This window comes from Acanthopagrus latus, chromosome 1, assembly GCF_904848185.1.
Source record: "Acanthopagrus latus isolate v.2019 chromosome 1, fAcaLat1.1, whole genome shotgun sequence".
In the NCBI taxonomy this organism is placed as follows: Eukaryota; Metazoa; Chordata; class Actinopteri; order Spariformes; family Sparidae; genus Acanthopagrus; species Acanthopagrus latus.
Genome location: NC_051039.1, coordinates 21908139 through 21927762, shown reverse-complemented (window position 1 = coordinate 21927762; position 19624 = coordinate 21908139). Strand labels below are relative to the sequence as shown.

General features: G+C 41.1%; 3 protein-coding genes and 1 long non-coding RNA gene across 7 annotated transcripts; 1 reads left to right on the top strand and 3 right to left on the bottom strand.

The window, feature by feature from the left end:
- Nucleotides 1-1218: 1218 nt before the first annotated feature.
- On the bottom strand, nt 1219-7906 carry gde1 (glycerophosphodiester phosphodiesterase 1). Of its 2 annotated transcripts, XR_005075599.1 has the most exons (7): nt 7346-7906; nt 6621-6796; nt 5149-5254; nt 3910-4002; nt 2714-2925; nt 2305-2559; nt 1219-1545 (listed from the first exon to the last, which is right to left on the bottom strand). XR_005075599.1 is itself a non-coding variant. In XM_037101772.1 (6 exons), the coding sequence occupies exons 1-6, from the start codon at nt 7613-7615 to the stop codon at nt 2412-2414; spliced, it is 1005 nt and encodes a 334-aa protein (XP_036957667.1). In that variant the 5' UTR covers nt 7616-7906; the 3' UTR covers nt 1219-2411. The 2 variants fall into 2 exon arrangements, 1 of the variants encoding a protein (XP_036957667.1); XM_037101772.1 differs by having other exon boundaries at nt 1219-2559.
- tmem186 (transmembrane protein 186) lies at nt 7452-9891 on the top strand. Of its 3 annotated transcripts, none has more exons than XM_037101815.1 (2): nt 7452-7589; nt 9030-9891. In XM_037101815.1, the coding sequence occupies exon 2, from the start codon at nt 9039-9041 to the stop codon at nt 9693-9695; it is 657 nt and encodes a 218-aa protein (XP_036957710.1). In that variant the 5' UTR covers nt 7452-7589; nt 9030-9038; the 3' UTR covers nt 9696-9891. The 3 variants fall into 3 exon arrangements, with proteins under 3 accessions (XP_036957710.1, XP_036957700.1, XP_036957689.1); XM_037101805.1 differs by lacking the exon at nt 7452-7589 and adding an exon at nt 8017-8153; XM_037101794.1 differs by lacking the exon at nt 7452-7589 and adding an exon at nt 8068-8220.
- Nucleotides 9892-10044: 153 nt separating this feature from the next.
- On the bottom strand, nt 10045-12018 carry LOC119021497. Its single transcript, XR_005075609.1, has 3 exons — nt 11228-12018; nt 10799-10884; nt 10045-10709 (listed from the first exon to the last, which is right to left on the bottom strand). It is a non-coding gene; the product is annotated as an uncharacterized LOC119021497 (long non-coding RNA).
- Nucleotides 12019-13086: 1068 nt separating this feature from the next.
- On the bottom strand, nt 13087-16608 carry hmox2a (heme oxygenase 2a). Its single transcript, XM_037101783.1, has 7 exons — nt 16522-16608; nt 15704-15832; nt 15480-15597; nt 14913-15080; nt 14470-14793; nt 14189-14321; nt 13087-13657 (listed from the first exon to the last, which is right to left on the bottom strand). Exons 2-7 carry the CDS (start codon nt 15793-15795, stop codon nt 13530-13532), a joined length of 963 nt encoding a protein of 320 aa, XP_036957678.1. The 5' UTR covers nt 15796-15832; nt 16522-16608; the 3' UTR covers nt 13087-13529.
- Between the last annotated feature and the right edge of the window lie 3016 nt (nt 16609-19624).

Genomic DNA, 19624 nt, shown 5'->3' with positions numbered 1-19624 from the left:
GCATTAAAATAATAAACATATTCTTTATATATTTTCTCTCCAGTTGTGTGCTATCCACTATAACGCGCTTTTTTACTTTATCTCAGATGTACCACAGTGTAAGAACAGGTAACCTGTGTCGTCCAGGTGTACTGCACCTGAGTGGCTCCTCTCCACAGTCTGTGTTTAGTAACTTAAGATCAGGGGGACGAGGAGCAGCTCAGACAGGCTTATCCAGGGTGATATCTAACATTACACCTCCATCTCACCCCCCATTCATCTGTACTATGTGGGCCAATCACCTGAGACTCTGCCAAGAGGCTAATCATCAAGAGTCCGCACTACACAGGCTCAGCATTAGCGGCACAGGTCAGACCCTGGTCAAAGGATGTTTACTCAGTACTGAACAAGATGCATCTATCAGTTCTCACACTGTCCCTGTGCTTTTCTACAGCCAATGTTTAGAACAGTGTGGACAGCTGACAGTTCATCTTCCCATCAGTTCAATCACCCGACGCTTGTTTCTCAAAGGTGCAGTGTGTACTTTTAAGGAACAAATCTTAAGAAAAACATATTTGACTTATTTTTTTAAATGCCTAAAAAAAACTAAATACACAAACTGTCTTTGTTTTCATGACTTAATAAAATTAGTAAACAAACGGACATTAATGGTCAACACAAGTTCATACCATATTGTTTTGTTTATATTTGGCAGACATCAGCTTCTAGCTTCAAACTATGTTCTGGGGACCCAATTATCCTCCGAGAACAGCTTGTTTATTCAGTTATGGAAAAGATAAATATCATGTTGTTAGCTTGTATTATTATCTCATTAATATTGTTTTTGTAATTAAAAGTCAGAGTTTGAATTTGTTCTCCCAAACTAAACTGCACCCCTTAAAGTTTACTCTGGAAAAGTGGCAAAGTTCTTTTTTTTTCCCTTTTTAACTTTTCCTGGTTGTCTGATCTGTTAAAACAAACAAACAAAAAAAACCCCATGAGTGCATGGGTGTCAAAAGACTTCTGAGACAGTCTGTTAATGGTGCCTCGAACACCATAAATACCATAATGTTGATATCCTGTGTCAGTTCTGCACCTGGCTGCAGAATGTCAGCTGAATCAGCTGATCTTTAGGTACCCATTTGGTGACTGGTGCTCTCAGCTGTCCAAAGGTGCAAAAAAATAAATAAATCGAGCAAAAAAAAAATCTCTTAAAAATGACACATTATGTCAAATGACTCCAAATCGCCAGAATTTATTTATTCCAACTTTAAGACCAACTGTGGGATAAGCATTTAACTTTTTTCACTCATTTAACCATGAATCATTTATAATCATTTTAAAGCTGTCAAGTCATCTTCAATTAAACACTGATCAAATGTAGATGAGGTTGATAATAGCATATAAACAGTATTATAGTGGTCTTATTATTTTTTTAAACTCCTACAATAGTGTATTAAAATTGTCCAACACATGTGATTAACATTAATAATAATGGTAGTATTCCATGTACGTACCATGCTGACACTGCAGGTGCTGGCTAACTGGCACATCTTACTTTCACACCTACATGCAACAGAGATGTTGTTAATGTTGTTAGATACATTTGTGCATCTGCTTACACGTCTGCAGTGTTCTCAGTACCATTTTATAGTTTACTGTACCACACTTCATCCCTTACTGTTCCCCTGCACTGTCCTATAGTTTTCTCATATACTGCGTTACAATGAGAGTAACTCCTTGTCTTTTAGCTTAAGAGGTGCATATAACCTTGAGGTGACATGGGATGGAACAAAGCTGAGACGGTGCTGCTGTCACTGGTATCCGCTCTACAGATACAGTGAGGACAACCAGCATGAACCAAATGATGATTCTCAAACAAAGATCACAACATTTAAAAACAAAATTAAATCTACTGTGTGATGATTAGACTGGGTGGGGTATGTGCAATATAAACCTGCATTGGACTGTGCTGAAACTATTTGTGTGTCAAACTGTTCCTGTTGTATATTACAGTTATAAAATATTTATATTAGCAGTTAGTAGTAAGAATCATTTTCAGGTCGTTCACTTCAGACTAGATTAGCAAGGGAAAAAAAAAAACTTAATTGCAGTCCTGAGTTGTTGAATACAGTACGTTTGATTCATGTCTATCGACGACACTTACTGTAGACCAGAATGCCTTTAAATGCCTCAAAATGTCTCTTACTTGGCCTCTTGTATGGCACCTTGTTTCACTGCCTCAAATAAACATGCACTCATACACACACACTCACAGAAATCAAAGAGTGTGTGGGAATAAAAGTGTGGCACATGTTCCCTTACCTGATGCCACATTATGGGAGATGAGTAGACAGTGAAATGTTCCGTTCATATGATTGCTTTTAATGTTTATGTGTGTCGACGCGTCACGTGCTGGTTTCATGTGTTTCTCAGTAATGGGGTTCACAGTCTTCCACCAGGCTGTCTGTGATGTAGTTGACTTGCAGCAGCTCCTGGTAATACTCTTTCTCAACTTTTGTGTTGACTGTCCAGGCTACCACCTCCACCCTCCTCTGGGCCCAGTACTGGACGTAGTCCCTGCAGACAGCACATAGAGACACTCAGTTGTATCCTCTGTTGTGAACAACATTACACAGGTTGATCTTGACTGTTAATGGCTCCCACATTCACTACAGATTTATGCAGCACATGTATAGAAGAATACTCATGGGTCTCAGCTGCAGGAACTCACGGTGAGACAAAGTTCTTCTGTATGAGGAAGGCCGAGGTGCCACACAGCTTCCACAGTATGTGATGGTGCGCCCAGTCCAAAACCATGTCCATTAGCGTGAACCAATGGTGTTGCCACAGCGACGAGAAACGCGGGGTTCCATCGCCGAGCCGACTCAGGCTCCACGGGCGGTGGGTCAATGCTGTGACCACTTCTGGGTCACTTTGTCTCATCTGGGTCGGAGTGGAGCAGAAAGACATGCAGCCTTAATGATTACTGTAGTATTCAAATGATACAAATCACAACCGTATATGTAACCGTTTATTTATTGTTTGTATCATCTTTGAAATATTATTTCTTTCTAATTTCTATTTATCTACTTGTTTTAAGTTTAGTTTTCTTTAAAAATCCAACTGTAACGTTCGCTTATTGTCTTGTGTCTTTTATATTTCAGTGCCTTTGTAAAGCACCTTCAGTGCCTTGTGTCTGCATGGCGCTCTTTAGTGATATAGAAGAAATGAACATTAACAATACGATACACACAACAGCAATGCAACAAATGACAGCAATGTGAGCAAATATTTCAGTTTATCAGTGCCAGTATGTTAACTATGAGATACTCGGGGGAGAAAAGGGAGACAAAAGGCCAAAAGAGTGATTTGTTTTTGGATGTGTTTATATCATCTTGTCCAACTTGAACCAGATAACTGTTATTCACATTTTTGCACATGCAGATAATAAATCAAAAAGCGTTACTTCATCCTGAAAGCCTGTCATTTGTTGTCTGTGAGGTGACCCACACTGGTCAGCCTATCCCAGCCTGTATAGTCAGCTAGCATTCTTGATGTGGCAGAGTTGACGAGTAAGAGGCTTCAGCACTGTGCTTTGAGATTATTGTGCTGTACTGACATTGTTCAGTCAAATTCATACACAGTCATATCTCTGAAAATATAGCAAAAATGCAAACTCATTTGTTACAGCATCACCTGTGGTGCAAGCTCAACTTCCTACAGTGGTCAGGCTTTACACTTAATTGACAACATGGACATTTAGCGTAAGTAAGCCGAGTGCTTGAGCCCTGATGGGAGGGATGCGACCAAAGGTTACCAAAATGTTCATACTGTCTCATTTATTAAAATGTTTCATTTGGTTCCAGATAAAACAGATGAACAGAACATCTGACTCACTTCCACCATCCTGAAAAACTTCCCCCTTACCCTGTAGATGACTTTGGGCTCAAAGGAGCAGACGATGCTGCTGTTGTAGAGGACTGGATGTTTTTTATACAGTTCTTTAAGGGCAGCAGCTGCCTGGATGGGGGAGGAGAAAACACAAGGTTATTGTAGGACAGTCAGCTGCTGAAGAGTTACGTGTGATGCTTTATATCACTTCGTGTGTGTTCCTGTCCGAGCACTTGGTGTTAATAAGCAGCTGTGTCTGTGTGTGCATGTACTGCTGTGGGCAAGAATGTCCCCACCTGAAACAACAACGACCGATGTAGCATTCCTTACTCTTGTAAAACCACAGAGCCACTCATCAAGTGGTTCAAAGTATTATAAAGCAGTTTAAATTGCCTTGTGTCTAAAAGCGCTATATAAATAAACTTCCCTTGGCTCAATGTAAGCTTTTAATTTAGCTTTCTAATATGCAGAATTAAATGGAAATGGAACTGCAGTGACTAAATGACTTAACTGCATCTTTCAGCTTAGAGCTGCTTTGGCTCAGTCATATTCTAACATCAGATAGAGTATGTTCGAGCACAAATACACAAGAAACATCTAGTGATGATGTAATATTGTAAGCAAATAAAAAATGTCCCAAAGGACAGTACAAACTTTAATAAATGTTTGTCAAAGCAACTGTGACTCACTGGGAATGATAAGAATTGAACTAATGATTATTAAGCTATTACCGGATCTGCCAGCATTTTATTCACATTCCACACAGGTTACCAGCACCTAAAGTTATATATCTGTTTAAATGTTTTACTGGCCTGATCGGCAGGTAAAATGTATGTCAGTGTTTAAAGTTAACTGTAATCACTTTACCTTTTTCAGTAATGCAATGCTCTAGTTTTGATTTTCACGGGGAGGAGAAGGTTGATTTGCATCAGCCTACACCATTATAAGCACCCTGCCAAAATCTACAATTAACTCCCCAACAAGAGATGTATGACAGAAACATTTAAAACTACTGTCCACCCTCAGTAGGGAGTAAATTCATTAGTAACTACTTGAGAAATTAATCAACCATCTAATTATTTTCTGCACTAGAACATTCAAACAACGCTACAGATATTTCAGGATCATTTTGTACCAGGGTACTTAAAATCACAGCTTCATGTTCTATTCCTTATGCAATATTGACAAGGTTACAGATCAATTAAATCAACAAGCATGACAGACATGTTGCACATCATCAAGTCTTGCTTTGTTTGTTTGTTTTGTTGGCTGCACCTCGTCCGGATGACCTTTGACATCAAAGTAGATGATGAGCTGCAGTCTGATACATTCCTCCACGGCTTCCTCCAGAGTTGGGATCTTCTCTCCGGCAAACTTGTCCCTGGTGACAGAGGATATAAATGTTTCAGAGCGATCTCAAGCTCACGCACACATCGTGCTTTTCAAACACAATAACCTGGGGAACAACTCTAAGCTTTGATCAGAGCATCATCTCCAAATCAGACATTTAAGCCACATGTACAGACTTTATGCTCCTGTGCTACATTCCTCTTTTCCATCTTCTACTAAATGTCCAGTAAAAATGACGTCAGGATATAGTTCTCTCGTGTAAACTGACATTGCAGAGTAAATACATATATCACCATAGTATGCACGACAAGAGTACTTGAGCCTCCTGGTTGTTCATATGCATTAATGGGAGCAAGTTTTGAGTATCAACAGACCTCAAGCTTGAGGTTATTGTCAAATCTTTATGTAACTTAGGGACATCACATCCATTAGGGGCATTGGGTAACTTGTCCACACTACAGTTACCTTGTCAAAATACATAACATTTATACAGTGTTTCCTCTGTAATTGTTTAGTAGCGGCAGTAGCAGGGAGTACATTTCGGTCTTTGTTTTGTTAATTAAATTAAAGGGTTCAACTTATAACTTGGACTTTTTAGTTTCAATCCTTTTGTGGCAGGGTCTTAGATGGTGTCCCTGTCTCTACCAGTGGCATCTCAGCTTCTCATCTTAGACTGACTGTTTTGCTTTTTGTTTGTCTTCTTCTGTTTTCTAGAAACCGCCTGAATTATTTGTCTCATGTGTTCTACCAACGGCATGGTTCTGTATCAACAACACCTTGCCTCTCTCTCCTGTCTCAGTTAATAATATCCTTGTGTTGTTGCCTTTTATTTTTTATTTGTTTTATCAATTCAGCATCCCCGGCAACTGTACCTCAACAATATGTTCCGTAGCAGGCAGTCCCACGGCAAAAAGTACATTTGAAAGAGAATATCAGCATGTGAGTGGAAAGACAATACCCTGATGTGCTGCTAAATAAAGGCAACATCAGCAAGGTGCAAACAAACATTCAGTAAGTCACAGTGCAGTAATTAATAATGCAGCCCATAGTATTCAGCATTTTAAGCCTCCAGCTAGCTCCGAAAAACATACATTAGTTGTCTAACCTGGTGCAACACCACTTTAAATAATATCTATCCATCTGCCCCAAGAAGAATGTTTTTTTACAAGAATGCAGTAAGTGTTTCTATTAATACAAAATGCAAAAACTGCAATTGCCACCCCAGCAATTATAAGAAATTATCAAAAAAGGGCAAAATGAAAGCATTACCTTCAGTTTAAACAAGAACTTACTGCATCAGGCAGCAACAACCTGTACCATCCCGAGAAAATAATCATTGTCCCCATGATGATCTGCATGCTTGTATGCACCTCCCTCTCTTTATCCTTCTTTCTTACCTGAGCCGATGTTTAGCTGCTGCATCCAGTTTACCCAGCTCGGACAGTGTGAACTGGCTGAGTGGTCCTGACCCGTTGGTGGTCCTGTCCACAGTCTCATCATGCATCAGTATCGGGATGCCATCTGCTGAGAACTCCAGGTCCAACTCCACGCCTGTCGCCCCATTCTTACTGGCCTAGAGCAGGATAGACAAATAAGACGGTTTTAACTATTTGGGTAGGATCTGTTTCTGGTCATGACCAATGACTAACAAGATACTGCAATACAAAAAAGTAAGGTTTATTCTAAATACAGTATCTCCATTGTGTAGTTGGACACTCTAGAACACTGAGAGGGGGTTTTAAAAATAAAAAAAAAAACGTTTGCAAAGAGGTTTCCTTGTGTTATGTCTTTGGATATTAAAAAATAAATAAGGTACTGTCATCAGATTTGCAGATTAGAAATGTGGTGCATAATTGTGACTTTCCAATCATTCATGTGTTGTACCACTGGCCTTCAGTGGATGCTACAGTCCAGTGAATCGCAGCGTGGACAGATGCATCTTAAGTAAATTGTTTAAAAAGGACACTAAGCACCCTGTCAGCACCCCCCCCCAATTTTGTCACATGTCATGTTTCCGCCTCTTTCAGCTCTGTGTCCGTGGCAATCACTGGCAACACATGGGATGCTATGAGTGTGGAGAACCATGTGCAGGACCAGAGACCCCACTAAAGCCTCCTCTCACCTCCCGGATGGCTGTCAGCGTGTTCTCCGGTGCGTCGTGCCCACCGCCCCGGTGAGCTACCACTGAAACTTTGTCGGAGCCTGCCGTGCCCTTGGCCGGGTGCAGCACCTGCTGGGCCCGGCTGCTCGGTACCTGGGGGAACCGGAACATAGCCATAAAGAGGTAGAGGGAGGCGGTGAGGCCGGTCGTCCACAGCGGGCTCCGGGTCCCCAGCAGGACGAGCACGAAGACGACCGAGTACAGGGTGACTTCATCTCCGAGCTGCAGCATTGTTGTCCCCCTCTCTCTCTCTCTGACCTGTCGAAGAACAGGAAGGAGCACCGTCTGGTAGCTAATGCACCGCCAGACACTTCCAACGTTAGCTAATGTTAGCTGTCAGTCCGGCTAGGCTCTTCAAAGTCTCTAATTCAGATAAATTCATGCTCCGTCGAGCCTGGCGGTAACATGAACTAGTGACTTGAGCCGATAAATAAGACACCGCAGAAAACCTGCACGGTGCCGGAGGAGCGTCTGTCTGCTCTCTAGCTTGTTGCTTTCTGTGGCGGAAGTGACTCTTCCTGCCGCACGTTACGTGTCGTTCTCACGAACCGGAATTATTTCACAGCCACATTTCCAGATTGAGGTTCAAGGGATAGTTTAATAAAAAATCTAATTAATATGTCGTAAGTGAGAATGCATAACTTTCCCACTAGGGGGCACACGAACACTCAAAGAAAAAAAAAACGGTTAATATTGTGGAGTACTTCCGGGTCAGAGTGTAGCTAACTTCATGCTTCATGTTGGCTAACCTCTTCAAGTGTGTGCTTGGGTATGTCTCTCATTTCTAAAAAGGACATTCGAGTTTCTGTGTTTTCCCTCTTCTGTCGGCGATCATGGTGAGCCTCGTTCTTCCTCAAACTCTAACTGTCACACTTTTGCGAGACATCATGAATTAATATGACAGTTAAATTATCCAGACAAGCTAACTGATGCTTTCCCTGGGGTGTATGACAGCCATGATAGAAGGTCTGTAGCCAGCCTAGCCTAGCTCTGATTTTCATAATTAAAAAATAAATGTGCATGGTTATTGTTTGTTCAGTCATCCTTATAGTTAATTAAAACAAAACGGGTGCATATGCTTTATTGCTTATATTGATTTGTTCATTCTTTTAGCCAACTGGTTGCAAGGAGGATTTCCTCTTGGGGACTGAATCTGAATTTAAAAACTATTACTCATCTACATAATGCAGACATGATGTTATGCATAGTGTCGCCATATTTAGACACAAACACAACACATAATGTGATGCAATTCAATTCAGTAACCCTACTATTAATGTTTAAAATGTTGATTAAAAAAACTTTCTAATGTTTTAGCTAGTGGGGGTTATATATGATGCTCTCTTGCATTCATTTGTAAAATGAATATGCTCATTATTTAGTTGCTTAATAGTTTAGCAGGCAAAATGTCAGAAAATAGTAAAACTTGGCCAGCGCAATCCCTCACTTTGCTTGTTTTGTCAGTCCACTGGTCAAAATCCTGGAGACAAACTTAACAAGACTAACAAATATGGCAAATATATATTTACTGGAAACAGAGTTGGCATAATTAAAATGTATATACATTTTGCTTATACATTTTCTGTCAATCAATAAATCAATTTGCAAATGGTTTTGGTCAAATATATCTGTCCTTTTCCCACAGATCAGATCCATGCTCCATCACAGGTTGACTTCCCGTGTTCTGTCCTGCACCAGAGGGTCATGCCTACTCACAGGTCGGATACCTAATGGTGTGCTGCAGGCTCATTCACCGGGTCACACACCAATCAAGCCGAGCTTCCGTGGACCCCTTATACCTGCTGTCACAGGCCTGGTCAGGTACTCTGACCTGTCCACAGAGAAATACACTCTGATTTACAGGCTGCCGTACATTAAGCACCTCAGAGCCGTGTCAAGGCTTAAACTGCTCCAGACTGCCATCACAGTGGTCATATTGCCCCCAGTGTTTTTCTTCTACTTCCAAGGACAAGTCTCCTTCTTTCTTGTCAGCTACACAACAGGGATAGCGCTGTTTGCTGGTGCCATGCTATACGCTGCCAGTCACTTCTTCAGGAGGGTTGTTGGGATGATGTACTTGGACCCGTCCCAGACCACACTCAAAGTGTCCCACCTCAACTTCTGGGGTAGACGCTGCGACATGTACCTGCCTGTTTCAGATGTAATGACCATCGGGGATACCGGAGACGCCGTAAACGAGACGATATGGAAACTAAAGAGATACAGCAGTCCAGAGACATTGTATTTCTCCACAAAGTTTGGACAGGTGGTGGACAAACAAGGTTTTGAGAAGGTGTTTGGAACTTTATAGTTTTTATTCACATGTACAGATGAGGCAGTAATAGTCTACAATATGTCCCAGTTATAACCTGTTACAATGAAAATGAACTGTTGTCCATGAAAAAAGCATATATGTATTTGTAGGTCTCAGCAGGACTGTGACCTCTTTGAGTGGTAAAATGTATGAAGAAGTCAAAATGGAAAATAAAAATGCAGTTTTCTTGTTACAAATGTCTTTTCTATTGTTTATTCATGCAGCACATCTTAATACTATGACTGACAGCACATTTTGCACCATGAAATAAGTGGCTAAGCAAAAGTACACTGATAGTCCTTATAAAAAAAATATTGAGTCAACTAATGGACACTTTACTAAGTCTGTACAGCTGTGAACTTGTTATGTACATGCAGAACTTTATATTTTGTTTTCTTACTTGAGTAACTAACAGCTTTTGACATACTGTTTTTGAACAATATGCATATCAAGATAAATACCTCACCAGTATAATTTTGGACTTGAGGGGAATGTCATGGATTTTACACAAACACCATGACATGCATGTCTTGGTTTGTAAAACTGCATTTTTACCAAACCGCCTCAAGTGATGTGAGTTGAGTCAGCAGCATCAGCTGGGTCTGAAGTTTGACAATGAAATCGATCTGTTAATGTGAAGTCAAAAGGAACTGAGTATACCAGACATCTGTGGCTACATGGGCTGCTACTACCATGTCCAACATGAATTTCTGACTGAACTCTTGACAGTTGAGTTGCACTGTGGGTATTGTAGGCACCAGGTTCTGACAAGGAAGAAGACAACACGTGTGGAGTACTCAGTGGAGTTACAATTATGTTATGATCAGTTTTGACCAAAATGCCATTAAGAAAAACCTGAATGATCTCTTTGGTTCCTAGATTAGCTTCTTAGATATCTTTGCTCTGGGGTGCTGCCTCCACATTTAGCAAACTGCCAACTCCAGAAGCACCAAGGTCATAAAAGTCAGGCTTGACATTCTCCTGGCCTCCTGGTTGCTGCCCCCTAGTGACCTGGAGAGACATAGGAGCAGATGTCTTTAAGGCACTCCCCAGACACTGCATACAGATTAAGAATATTTTCGAGAACATGTTCGGCCTACCTTTTTGTGGAAACAAATGGCAAACACAAACAAGGCCAAAGTGAGCAGGAGGACGGTGAACCTTGGGCTGTAAACTACTGGAGAGTCTGAAGCAAAACAATCACATCAAATCATGGAATGCCACGAGTACAACAGCCTTAATAAGATAATATAAGATAGTGCGCAACTGTCTTATTCATTAAAAGAAGTAATTTAACAAATCTGTGGAAACTTCATCTTAAGAGAAAAACAATATAGTCTTGCCCATGTTTGTCATGTACATGCTGCATTAGTATGTCTATTTGGGGGAGCTTCACAAGGAGTGGACTGAGGCTGGAGTCAGCGCATCAAGAGCCACCATGCACAGAAGAATCCTAGACATGGGCTACAAATGTCACATTCCTGAACCAAGCCACTCCTGAACCAAAGACAGCTTCAGAGGTTTCCTACCTATGCTGTGGAGAAAAAGAACTGGACAGCTGCTCTGTGGTCCAGAGAAAATCCTCTTTTCAGGTGAGAGTAAATTTTGCATGTCATTTGGAAATCAAGGTCCCAGAGTCTGGAGGAACAGTGGAGAGGTACAGAATCCATGCTGCTTGAAGTCCAGTGTGAGGTTTCCACAGTCAGTGATGATTTGGGCTGCCATGTCATCTGCTGGTGTTGGTCTACTGTGTTTTCTGAAGTCCACAATCAATGCAGTCATCTACCAGGACATTTTAAAGCAGTTCATGCTTCCTTCATTTTCCACAGGGCTTGGCACCTGCCCACACTGCCAAAGGTACCAAAAGCTGTTTCACTGACCATGGTGTAACTGTACTTGATTGGCCAGCAAAGTTGCCTGACATGAGCCCCATAGAGAATCTATGGGGTATTGTCAAGAGGAAGATGAGAGACACCAGACCCAATGCAGATGACCTGAGGGCCACTGTCAAAGCAACCTGGGCTTCCATTACACCTGAGCAGTGCCACAGGCTGACTGCCTCCAGGCCACGCCACATTGATGCAGTATTTCATGCAAAAGGAAGCCCAACCAAGTATTGAGTGCATAGAAATGAACATACTTTTCAGAAGCCTGACATTTGTTTAAAATATCGTTTTTTCTTGGAGGGTGTCAATGACTGTCTTCTGGACATCTGTCAAGTCAGCAGTCTTCCCCATAATTGTGCAGCCTACTGACCCAGACTGAGAGACCGTTTAAAGGCTCAGGAAACCTTTGCAGATGTTTTGAGTTAATTAGCTGATTAGGGTGTGACATCATGACTTTCCAGTATTGATGTGTTGTAATGTTGTAGTGTTTTCATTGTCTGTAAGCCATAATCATCAAAATTGCAAGAAATAAAGGCTTGAAATATTTCACTGTGTAATGAATCTATAATCTATATATATCTTTCTGAAATGAGTGACAAAAAATATTGAACTTTTTCATGTTTTTTTTTTTTTAAATGTATTGTTTTTTATGTACCTGTATATAGGGGAAATTGCTGTATGACACTGCTCTAGAGAGGCTCTCTGAAGTCTAACCCTGATGATTTCATCCTTCCTTGAAAAAAACAAATTGTCATTTTTACAATTCAGTTTGTGTACAGATTATGCAGAAGAGAGATGTATTCATCAGGGCTGGTAGTCAACTGTTCAAACTCTGGAGAAAGAGTAAGGGTAGTTTTCCCCGTTTCCAGTCTTAATGCTAAGATAATCACCTCATTACTAACATGCAGACATGAGAGTAATTGTTTTTAATTCATTGAGATATGAGTCCAGAGCCCCACCACCTAACAAACCCATCTGTAATAGTCTGACACAGACTCTAAATCATTGAAGATAAATTCTCTTTCAGTGAGAGTTTTGATTGAGGCTAACAATGTTGGTACTTAAATCTCAAACAGCACTTTGAAGAAATCACGATCTGACAAAATCTCCTCAGTCTCCCAAAATGTCACACACACACACACACTTTCTTGCTAAATGCAGTTGATAACTAAGCTGAATCTCCATGAATATTTCACATATCCAACAGCAACAACCCACCTACCTGAGCTCCACAGCAACAGCAACACTATTAGAATGTGATTCATATCAAGTGACTTTGTTCTCTCCTCACATGAACATCAGTCTCTCTTTGTCGCCTTGTTAGCTGTCTCTTGTTCTTCTGCATCTTAATGTTTGACACATCCACTCTCAACTGCTTCTCACATGTACTGATCCCATCCATTATCTCCCCAGTTAATTTCCTGTAGTGCACTTTTACTGTAACCAAGTGGCAAAACAAGCAGACTGTACTTTCAGTTTTTTGTAAGGACACAAAATGCAAATGAGGTTCACCATTTCTTTTTACTGATAACAGTTGTTTAGGCATAACAAAGTATACACATATTTGTGCATCAATGTATCTTTGAAATGAAACAGCTTTAAACATTAAAATCACACGAAGGAGGAGAATGCCTTCGATATTACTGCATGGTGAAATGTCTTCAAGCGTGTTCATATCATCCATGCACACTTCATAAATAACAAATGCACCATAAAGTCTTGGTTGTGTCTTCATGGTCAAACTACATCTGCATAATCCCCAAATCCCAATAGGTTCACTGCTACAAGGGACAAACATTGTGTCTGAGGTATCTAAACCAAGACATTATCAAACAATTGTTTCATAGTCCATCTACTTTTTAGACAGGACAAAGCAAAGAGGTTATGTTTGGCAGGATGCAACAGGGTCCTCTGCTCCTTCCTCAGAGGTGATGGCAGAACGATTTCACATGAGGTACCAGGCAGTGAAACCAGCGAGGAAGGCCACCCAGGCGGCCAGAGCCATCTGACAGGGCGGGTGTCTGAGGAGCATCATGCCTAACTGGCATGCGTAACTGGGATTCCCGCTGGCAACTGTGGAGATAACGAGATGGGAAGCAGACAAAAAGAATAAATGAATGAGGCCAGAACAAGCAAAAAGAACGTCATTATCAACAAGTCATGTCAAGGAGCTACAGTGTCAATCACTTCACTACTGCACATGCTCCAGTATGAGTGCATAATCCAGTGGCCTGAGTTTCATCTTTTTACTATCTCTAATATGACAGAATGTAAACACATAAAAATGTTCTCATACTGAAGCTGAAGGTTTTGATGCTACTCTCCTTTTCTAAAAGAGAATGACATCTTTTAAGAATCTCTAGTGTCATGAAAATAAAAAGTTCATACTTAAACTCACAAGCTCAGACACATCTTGGTCAAATGGCCCTATCACCAAGTACTGAATATATGGAAAAATAAGTTTCAAATGATTTTGAAAATCCAGTCCGCTGAAGTGAAGTGAAGTTCAGAAAGCAACGTTTTCCTCCTCTTTCTTTCTGTAGTATAGATAATGTCTGGAATGCCTGCTTGTTTCAGACCTGAAGCCTTCAGTTAATGTCTTACCCATTTTTGCTGCGTAGTACGGGCACTTGTTGATATCACCTCCTTCCATGATCTCTGCATGACTGTGTCCCAAACCTGCATCTTGGACTTCCTCTTTGAGTGTCTTTCCAATATCCTCAAGCTCCGTGAATACCTGTTTTCAGTATAAAAGTAGATTATTGTCACACCTTTATCTTTCCCCTCCCCATACAACGTGTCTTCTTGTCAACTATTTTCTGCCTTGTGTTTCTCTGAACGTCTGTCGTCAGGACTCTCCCAACCCATCCTCCCTGCTCCCTCACCATCATGTTAAAGCCAAAGGCTCGGTTGGACTCGTCCACAATCCTCTCTTTGGACTCAGTGTCCAGCTCCAGCTCGTTCATCCTGCTTCGGTAAAGCTGCTTGAAGCCTTTGTGACTGTGGATGCCCTCAAACTGGTAGAAGTTGAGACCCTCACCAGTCGAGGGGAGCTTCAGTGCTCTCTGGGCCACTTTCTTGAGGATCTGACCACCTGAGAGATCACCCATGTAGCGGGTGTAGGAGTGGGCCACCAGCAGCACTGGGTCCTGCTCTCCCACCTCGTGGATGCGGTCCACATAAGGCTTTGTGCCTGCAGAGAGGCTGATCTGTATGAGGGAGAACACTATAAATGTCAATAAGCTTAAAGTTGTACCAGTTCATGTCTGAGGCTCTAAAATGTAATGTCCTGAGACTGACATGTAGCCTTTGTGTGCTTTATGCTGACCTGGCTCTCCCAGTCCTCTCCATAGAAGTACTCCAGGTCTCGGGCCAGGGCCTCACGCCGGTGCAGCTCTGTGGGGAAATAGATCGGGGCGATGTGAGGGTGGTCTCTGTTCTTCTCAATCTCCTCCTCCATGGCTGAGTAGACAAAGTATAGAGCTGCTGTACCTCTCTGGCAACAGAGACAGAGAGGGAGAAAATCTGAGATGGACGCAGATAAAATGTGAACTGAAATATCAAATATGGCTTTCTCTGGTGACGTTTTATATTCAAATTGTTAAAAGTGACATTTTACTCTTTTCTTCAGCAGTACAGTTTCAGATCAAAGGTCATAATCATAAAATTACTGAAAGGGAACTGTTACAGACACAGAAACCACAGAAGTGGAGAGAGAGGTTGTATCCTAGATCAAAGCATTTGTAAACCTCTCACTGCATACACTGCATGTTGACACTGTTATTTTTACTGGTACTGGCCTGATTCATGCTGTTAGTTTGTTAATAGGTTTACGCTAAACAGACATTTGCCAACATCATAAGTGACAGAAATACAAGACGCTTTGAGTGACAACCTTGAACAGCTCCTTCTTGATGCGGCCTCTGAGGAAATCTTTAACAAACTGGCAGTTCTCTGCTTTGTCGTGGGACTCCTTGGTCCCCTCAGCTAACAATTCGGACAGGTCAGTTGGGCTGGTTGGAAGAGAAAAGGACAAAGGAAGGAGGGGGCACACATGAATGCTTGTGCCATTCGGCTGTTGTTTAAATCGTACAGTGTGTGAGTGCCAGATCTCCATACCTAAGAACGTCGTCATCATCATCCACAACAATCCTTGCTCCTCCATTCATCACACCGTTGGATTTGGGCTCTGATGTCACCGTGGTTTCCATCTTGTAGATTGTGTCAGAAGGTTTTCAGTTTTCACAGCTAAATAAAGCAGAAGCGCGTCAACGACACAGTCATTGTGATACATATATGATGATATGAGTAGACTGATGTAAGACTTGTTTAGAGGGATTGTTGTTGTGTTGCTGCCACAGGAGAGGCTAAAAAATAAAACATCCTGATTATAATCTTCAGATACATGGTTTTATTATTGTAAGAAGAGAATAACTCACTTCTACTTCATGACACATTTCAATAATGTGTAAAGTACCTTGTGGAAATTAACTGGCCCCTATATAACTATAGCTTTGATGGCCTTAGGGTAACCGAGCACAGGTAGGTTTAGGACTTTTATTTTGACACCAGAGATAGTAAAAACTCACTACAACACTGTATGATTCCCTGTAAGCGTGTTCGCTACATTTACTGACAGATAACTGTATTGTAGCTGTAAAACATTATCTGAGTAACATTCATATAAAACAGTTTTTGAGGATTTTCTGTCAAAACACTGCGTTGTGATAGAAACAAGTCGACGCGAGGAGATGACATTCAGGTGAGCAGTTACAACACTCGACACTGCACGTCCTCCGTGTTATGCAAGTACAGAGTCACTTACAGGTTTCTGAACACCATTAAGACCTTGAAAATACGCTCTCTGTTTGTGTGGACACTCACATGCTACGTGACACCACTATATACTCTGAAAATGTAACAAAAGGCCTGTTTACCTTGTTATAACACCGACTTCAGAGCCTGTCGCAGGACAGCAGGGACACGATGTACAGGGGGCGGGGTTCCTACGACAAGAAGCCAATCAGAGCGCTGCTTGAGAGAAGAGGCATTTTGATTGGCTGGTGCCGCTTATTTTACACCAATCAACACAGAGGAAAGGCGAAGCATGCGTTGATACCTGATATGTGTGTTGTGTTCAACATGACTGAAATAGTTTTGTGGGGATAAACCAGCAAAACACCTACTTTTAAGCTGTTCTGATGGAAGTTTTAACTAATTTACTATTAAATAAAAACAATTTGATTTGTGTGCAAAATATGGATCACCTTATACGCGAGAGATTTATTTTCTGAGGATGCAAAAGTCTAGTTTATCGTTTAAAATATCTTGGTATTAAAGCTGGTTATTACCATTGCTTAGCCGGGTTGCTACTCATCTTATTTCACTCATTGGCTCGTATAAATCCTCTCTTCTGTTCATTGAAATAAACTACTTTATGCTTATTTTTGTTAAGGAAGACCAACATATCTGCAAACACCCTCTTACTTGTCCATATCCGTATTCACTCTGTATTGTAGTATGTCGTTTAGACCGCCAGGTGTCACTAGACTCCATGTTATGTACTTCAAAATGTATTGTACAAGATCATTAAGCAGAGGAGCAGTGTCAGTACCCCAGGTCAGCAGTAGTGATGGAGCAGTAGGCCTTTGGCTCACGTGATGAGCTGTGATGATTACTCTCCAGGCTCTCTCTCTCTCTCTCTCTCTCTCTCTCTCTCTCTCTCTCTCTCTCTCTCTCTATATATATATCTCTCTATATATATATATATATATATATATATATATATATATATATATAAAACAATGCATCACCAAGCTCTGCAGGAACAAACCGCGTCTATGACCCCCATGTTTGTTTGTCACTTTATGTTATATCACTACATTCTTTACTCTTCATTGCTTCTTCAACACGATGCCACGGATGCAAACACATAAACACGTGTCCTGCTCTGGCACCAGCTGACAATGCAAAGGAACTGTATGGTTTACATGTCCCTGTCATATTTTGTATGGCTGGTCTTCCTATGGCCTGATGTTTACAAGACTGTGCTCTGTTAATCTATACATCTCCTCAGCCCGAGACGTCCAGCAGATAGGGACAGAACTAGATGTTATTGTAAGGGTGCAGTCACACCCTTGGTAAAGAGCGCGCTCAGTTCACCTATGGACTCCTAAAAGAACACTTGAGAACATGAACAAAGGAACAAAGGTCCCAGGTCTCAGTTTTTTCCCCAGCAAAGCCTCTGTGTATTGAAAGGGATTCTGGCAGCCCAGAGGGCTTCTTTCATGTCTTGAAGGACCCTGGAGAGCCCTGCTCCCCTGTAGGAAAACCCCACTTCTACTTGTTGCTGTCCTGCTCCACAACGTCCAACTACAGACCCACCTCTGTTTGTTTTTGTCATTGTTAATAACTGAGACAAGCTTCCTATGATCAACAATATTGCATTGACCTCGACTCCAGCGCTGCCCAAGTGATATTGCTTTTATATTCAATGCAATTTCCTGTGTTTATAAAGAATTTGGCTGCTTCTCTTTGACTCATTAGTCATTAACAATATGTAGGAAGGTGCATGCAGCTTTTAAGAACTGGTGTGTAATACTCTTAAGAATGACTGACCACTAAAATCACAATGCAACCTGAATCACATGGTGTTTGTGGCGCTCCCTGTCAGTGCTAAACTAAGGCCATTGCTCCCTGGAGTTTACATGTCTCTGCTATGATCAACTGTCCGGCCATGCCAGATCCTGGTGATCACTCATGTGTCATGCGAGTAGTTTGTTCCCTGACATTGTTTACCACATTCCAGATTGTTTTTGGCACAATATTTTGGATCTTTATTACACAAAAGGGAAACCTCCCTGTCTGTGAAGGATTTCCTCTTGTTTTTAATAATCAAAAGGCTCCGGCTAAAATAATCCAGAGTTGGATTCATTTTGGCTTGGTTCAAAAAAAATTTTTTTCTCTTTTCTTTTTTTTGTTTTTTGGAAAGGCTATTCAGGGATAGTGGCATGACTGTGGGCCTTTAATATTCTGTGATTCTGTTGTTGTTTAGTGACATTTTGCTGGTGTTTGACCTTGAGCAATTACACATAAGTGTGCTTCACTCCCTCTTGACCGGTCATTGTCAAAACGTATGGCTCATTTCCTCACTGACTATTATGAACTGAACAATACACATTATTTTCATGGCAACATATGCATACATTCTTAAAGACTTATCTCATCCACAGCCTTGCATTGTGAGACACAACATCTGTGTGACATATCGGAACAATACTGCTTATTAGTATTGTTTTTCTTAATGAGTTGACATTTGGAATCGTTACACATTTTGGACAATCAAAACCCTATTTTCTTGCTAAGAATCAGATGACAAGATTGATACCACTCTCAGGTCTTTGCCTTATTCTTATTCTTAGTCTATGTAATAGAGGTCCAGCGTGGCGGATTTACTGGTATCTAGTAATGTAGCTGCAAATTGCCAGCAACAAACTCAAAACAAGTCTTCTCATCTAAATTCTGTCCTTATTTGCCAAATGTTGAACTACATATTTACTGAAGGTATGACGAGGATGTAATGAAGCTGATTAGGAATCTACTAAAAATGCAGTGCACAGCAATGTTTCCTTACTATGTGTTGAGTTTTCAGTAACTGATATGGACTGGAAAGATCTGAAATATTGTGTATTTGCAGTGATATGGCTCATGTACGATAGCTTAAAACCGTACATTACTGAAGTGGTCTTAACTAAGTAAACTGCTCTTCATTTATAACAGACAAAGTCTTTTTTTCCCACTTGATTGCCTTAACTGCTAATGATAGGCAGTGACACCTGATCAGTTGTCAGAATCAATCACAACTTCATTATGGTCTCTCTCCCTCTACGATGGATTTTGGCGTGGCATAAACAGGAGTAGCCAAAGGTAACATTATGTGAGAAGGATATCTAAAGTTTCATATTTGAGAAGCCCACACAAATAAAGGCATTCAAGTGACACGTCTGTCAAACCAGAGTGCAGGGAGCAGATTTGTTTTCT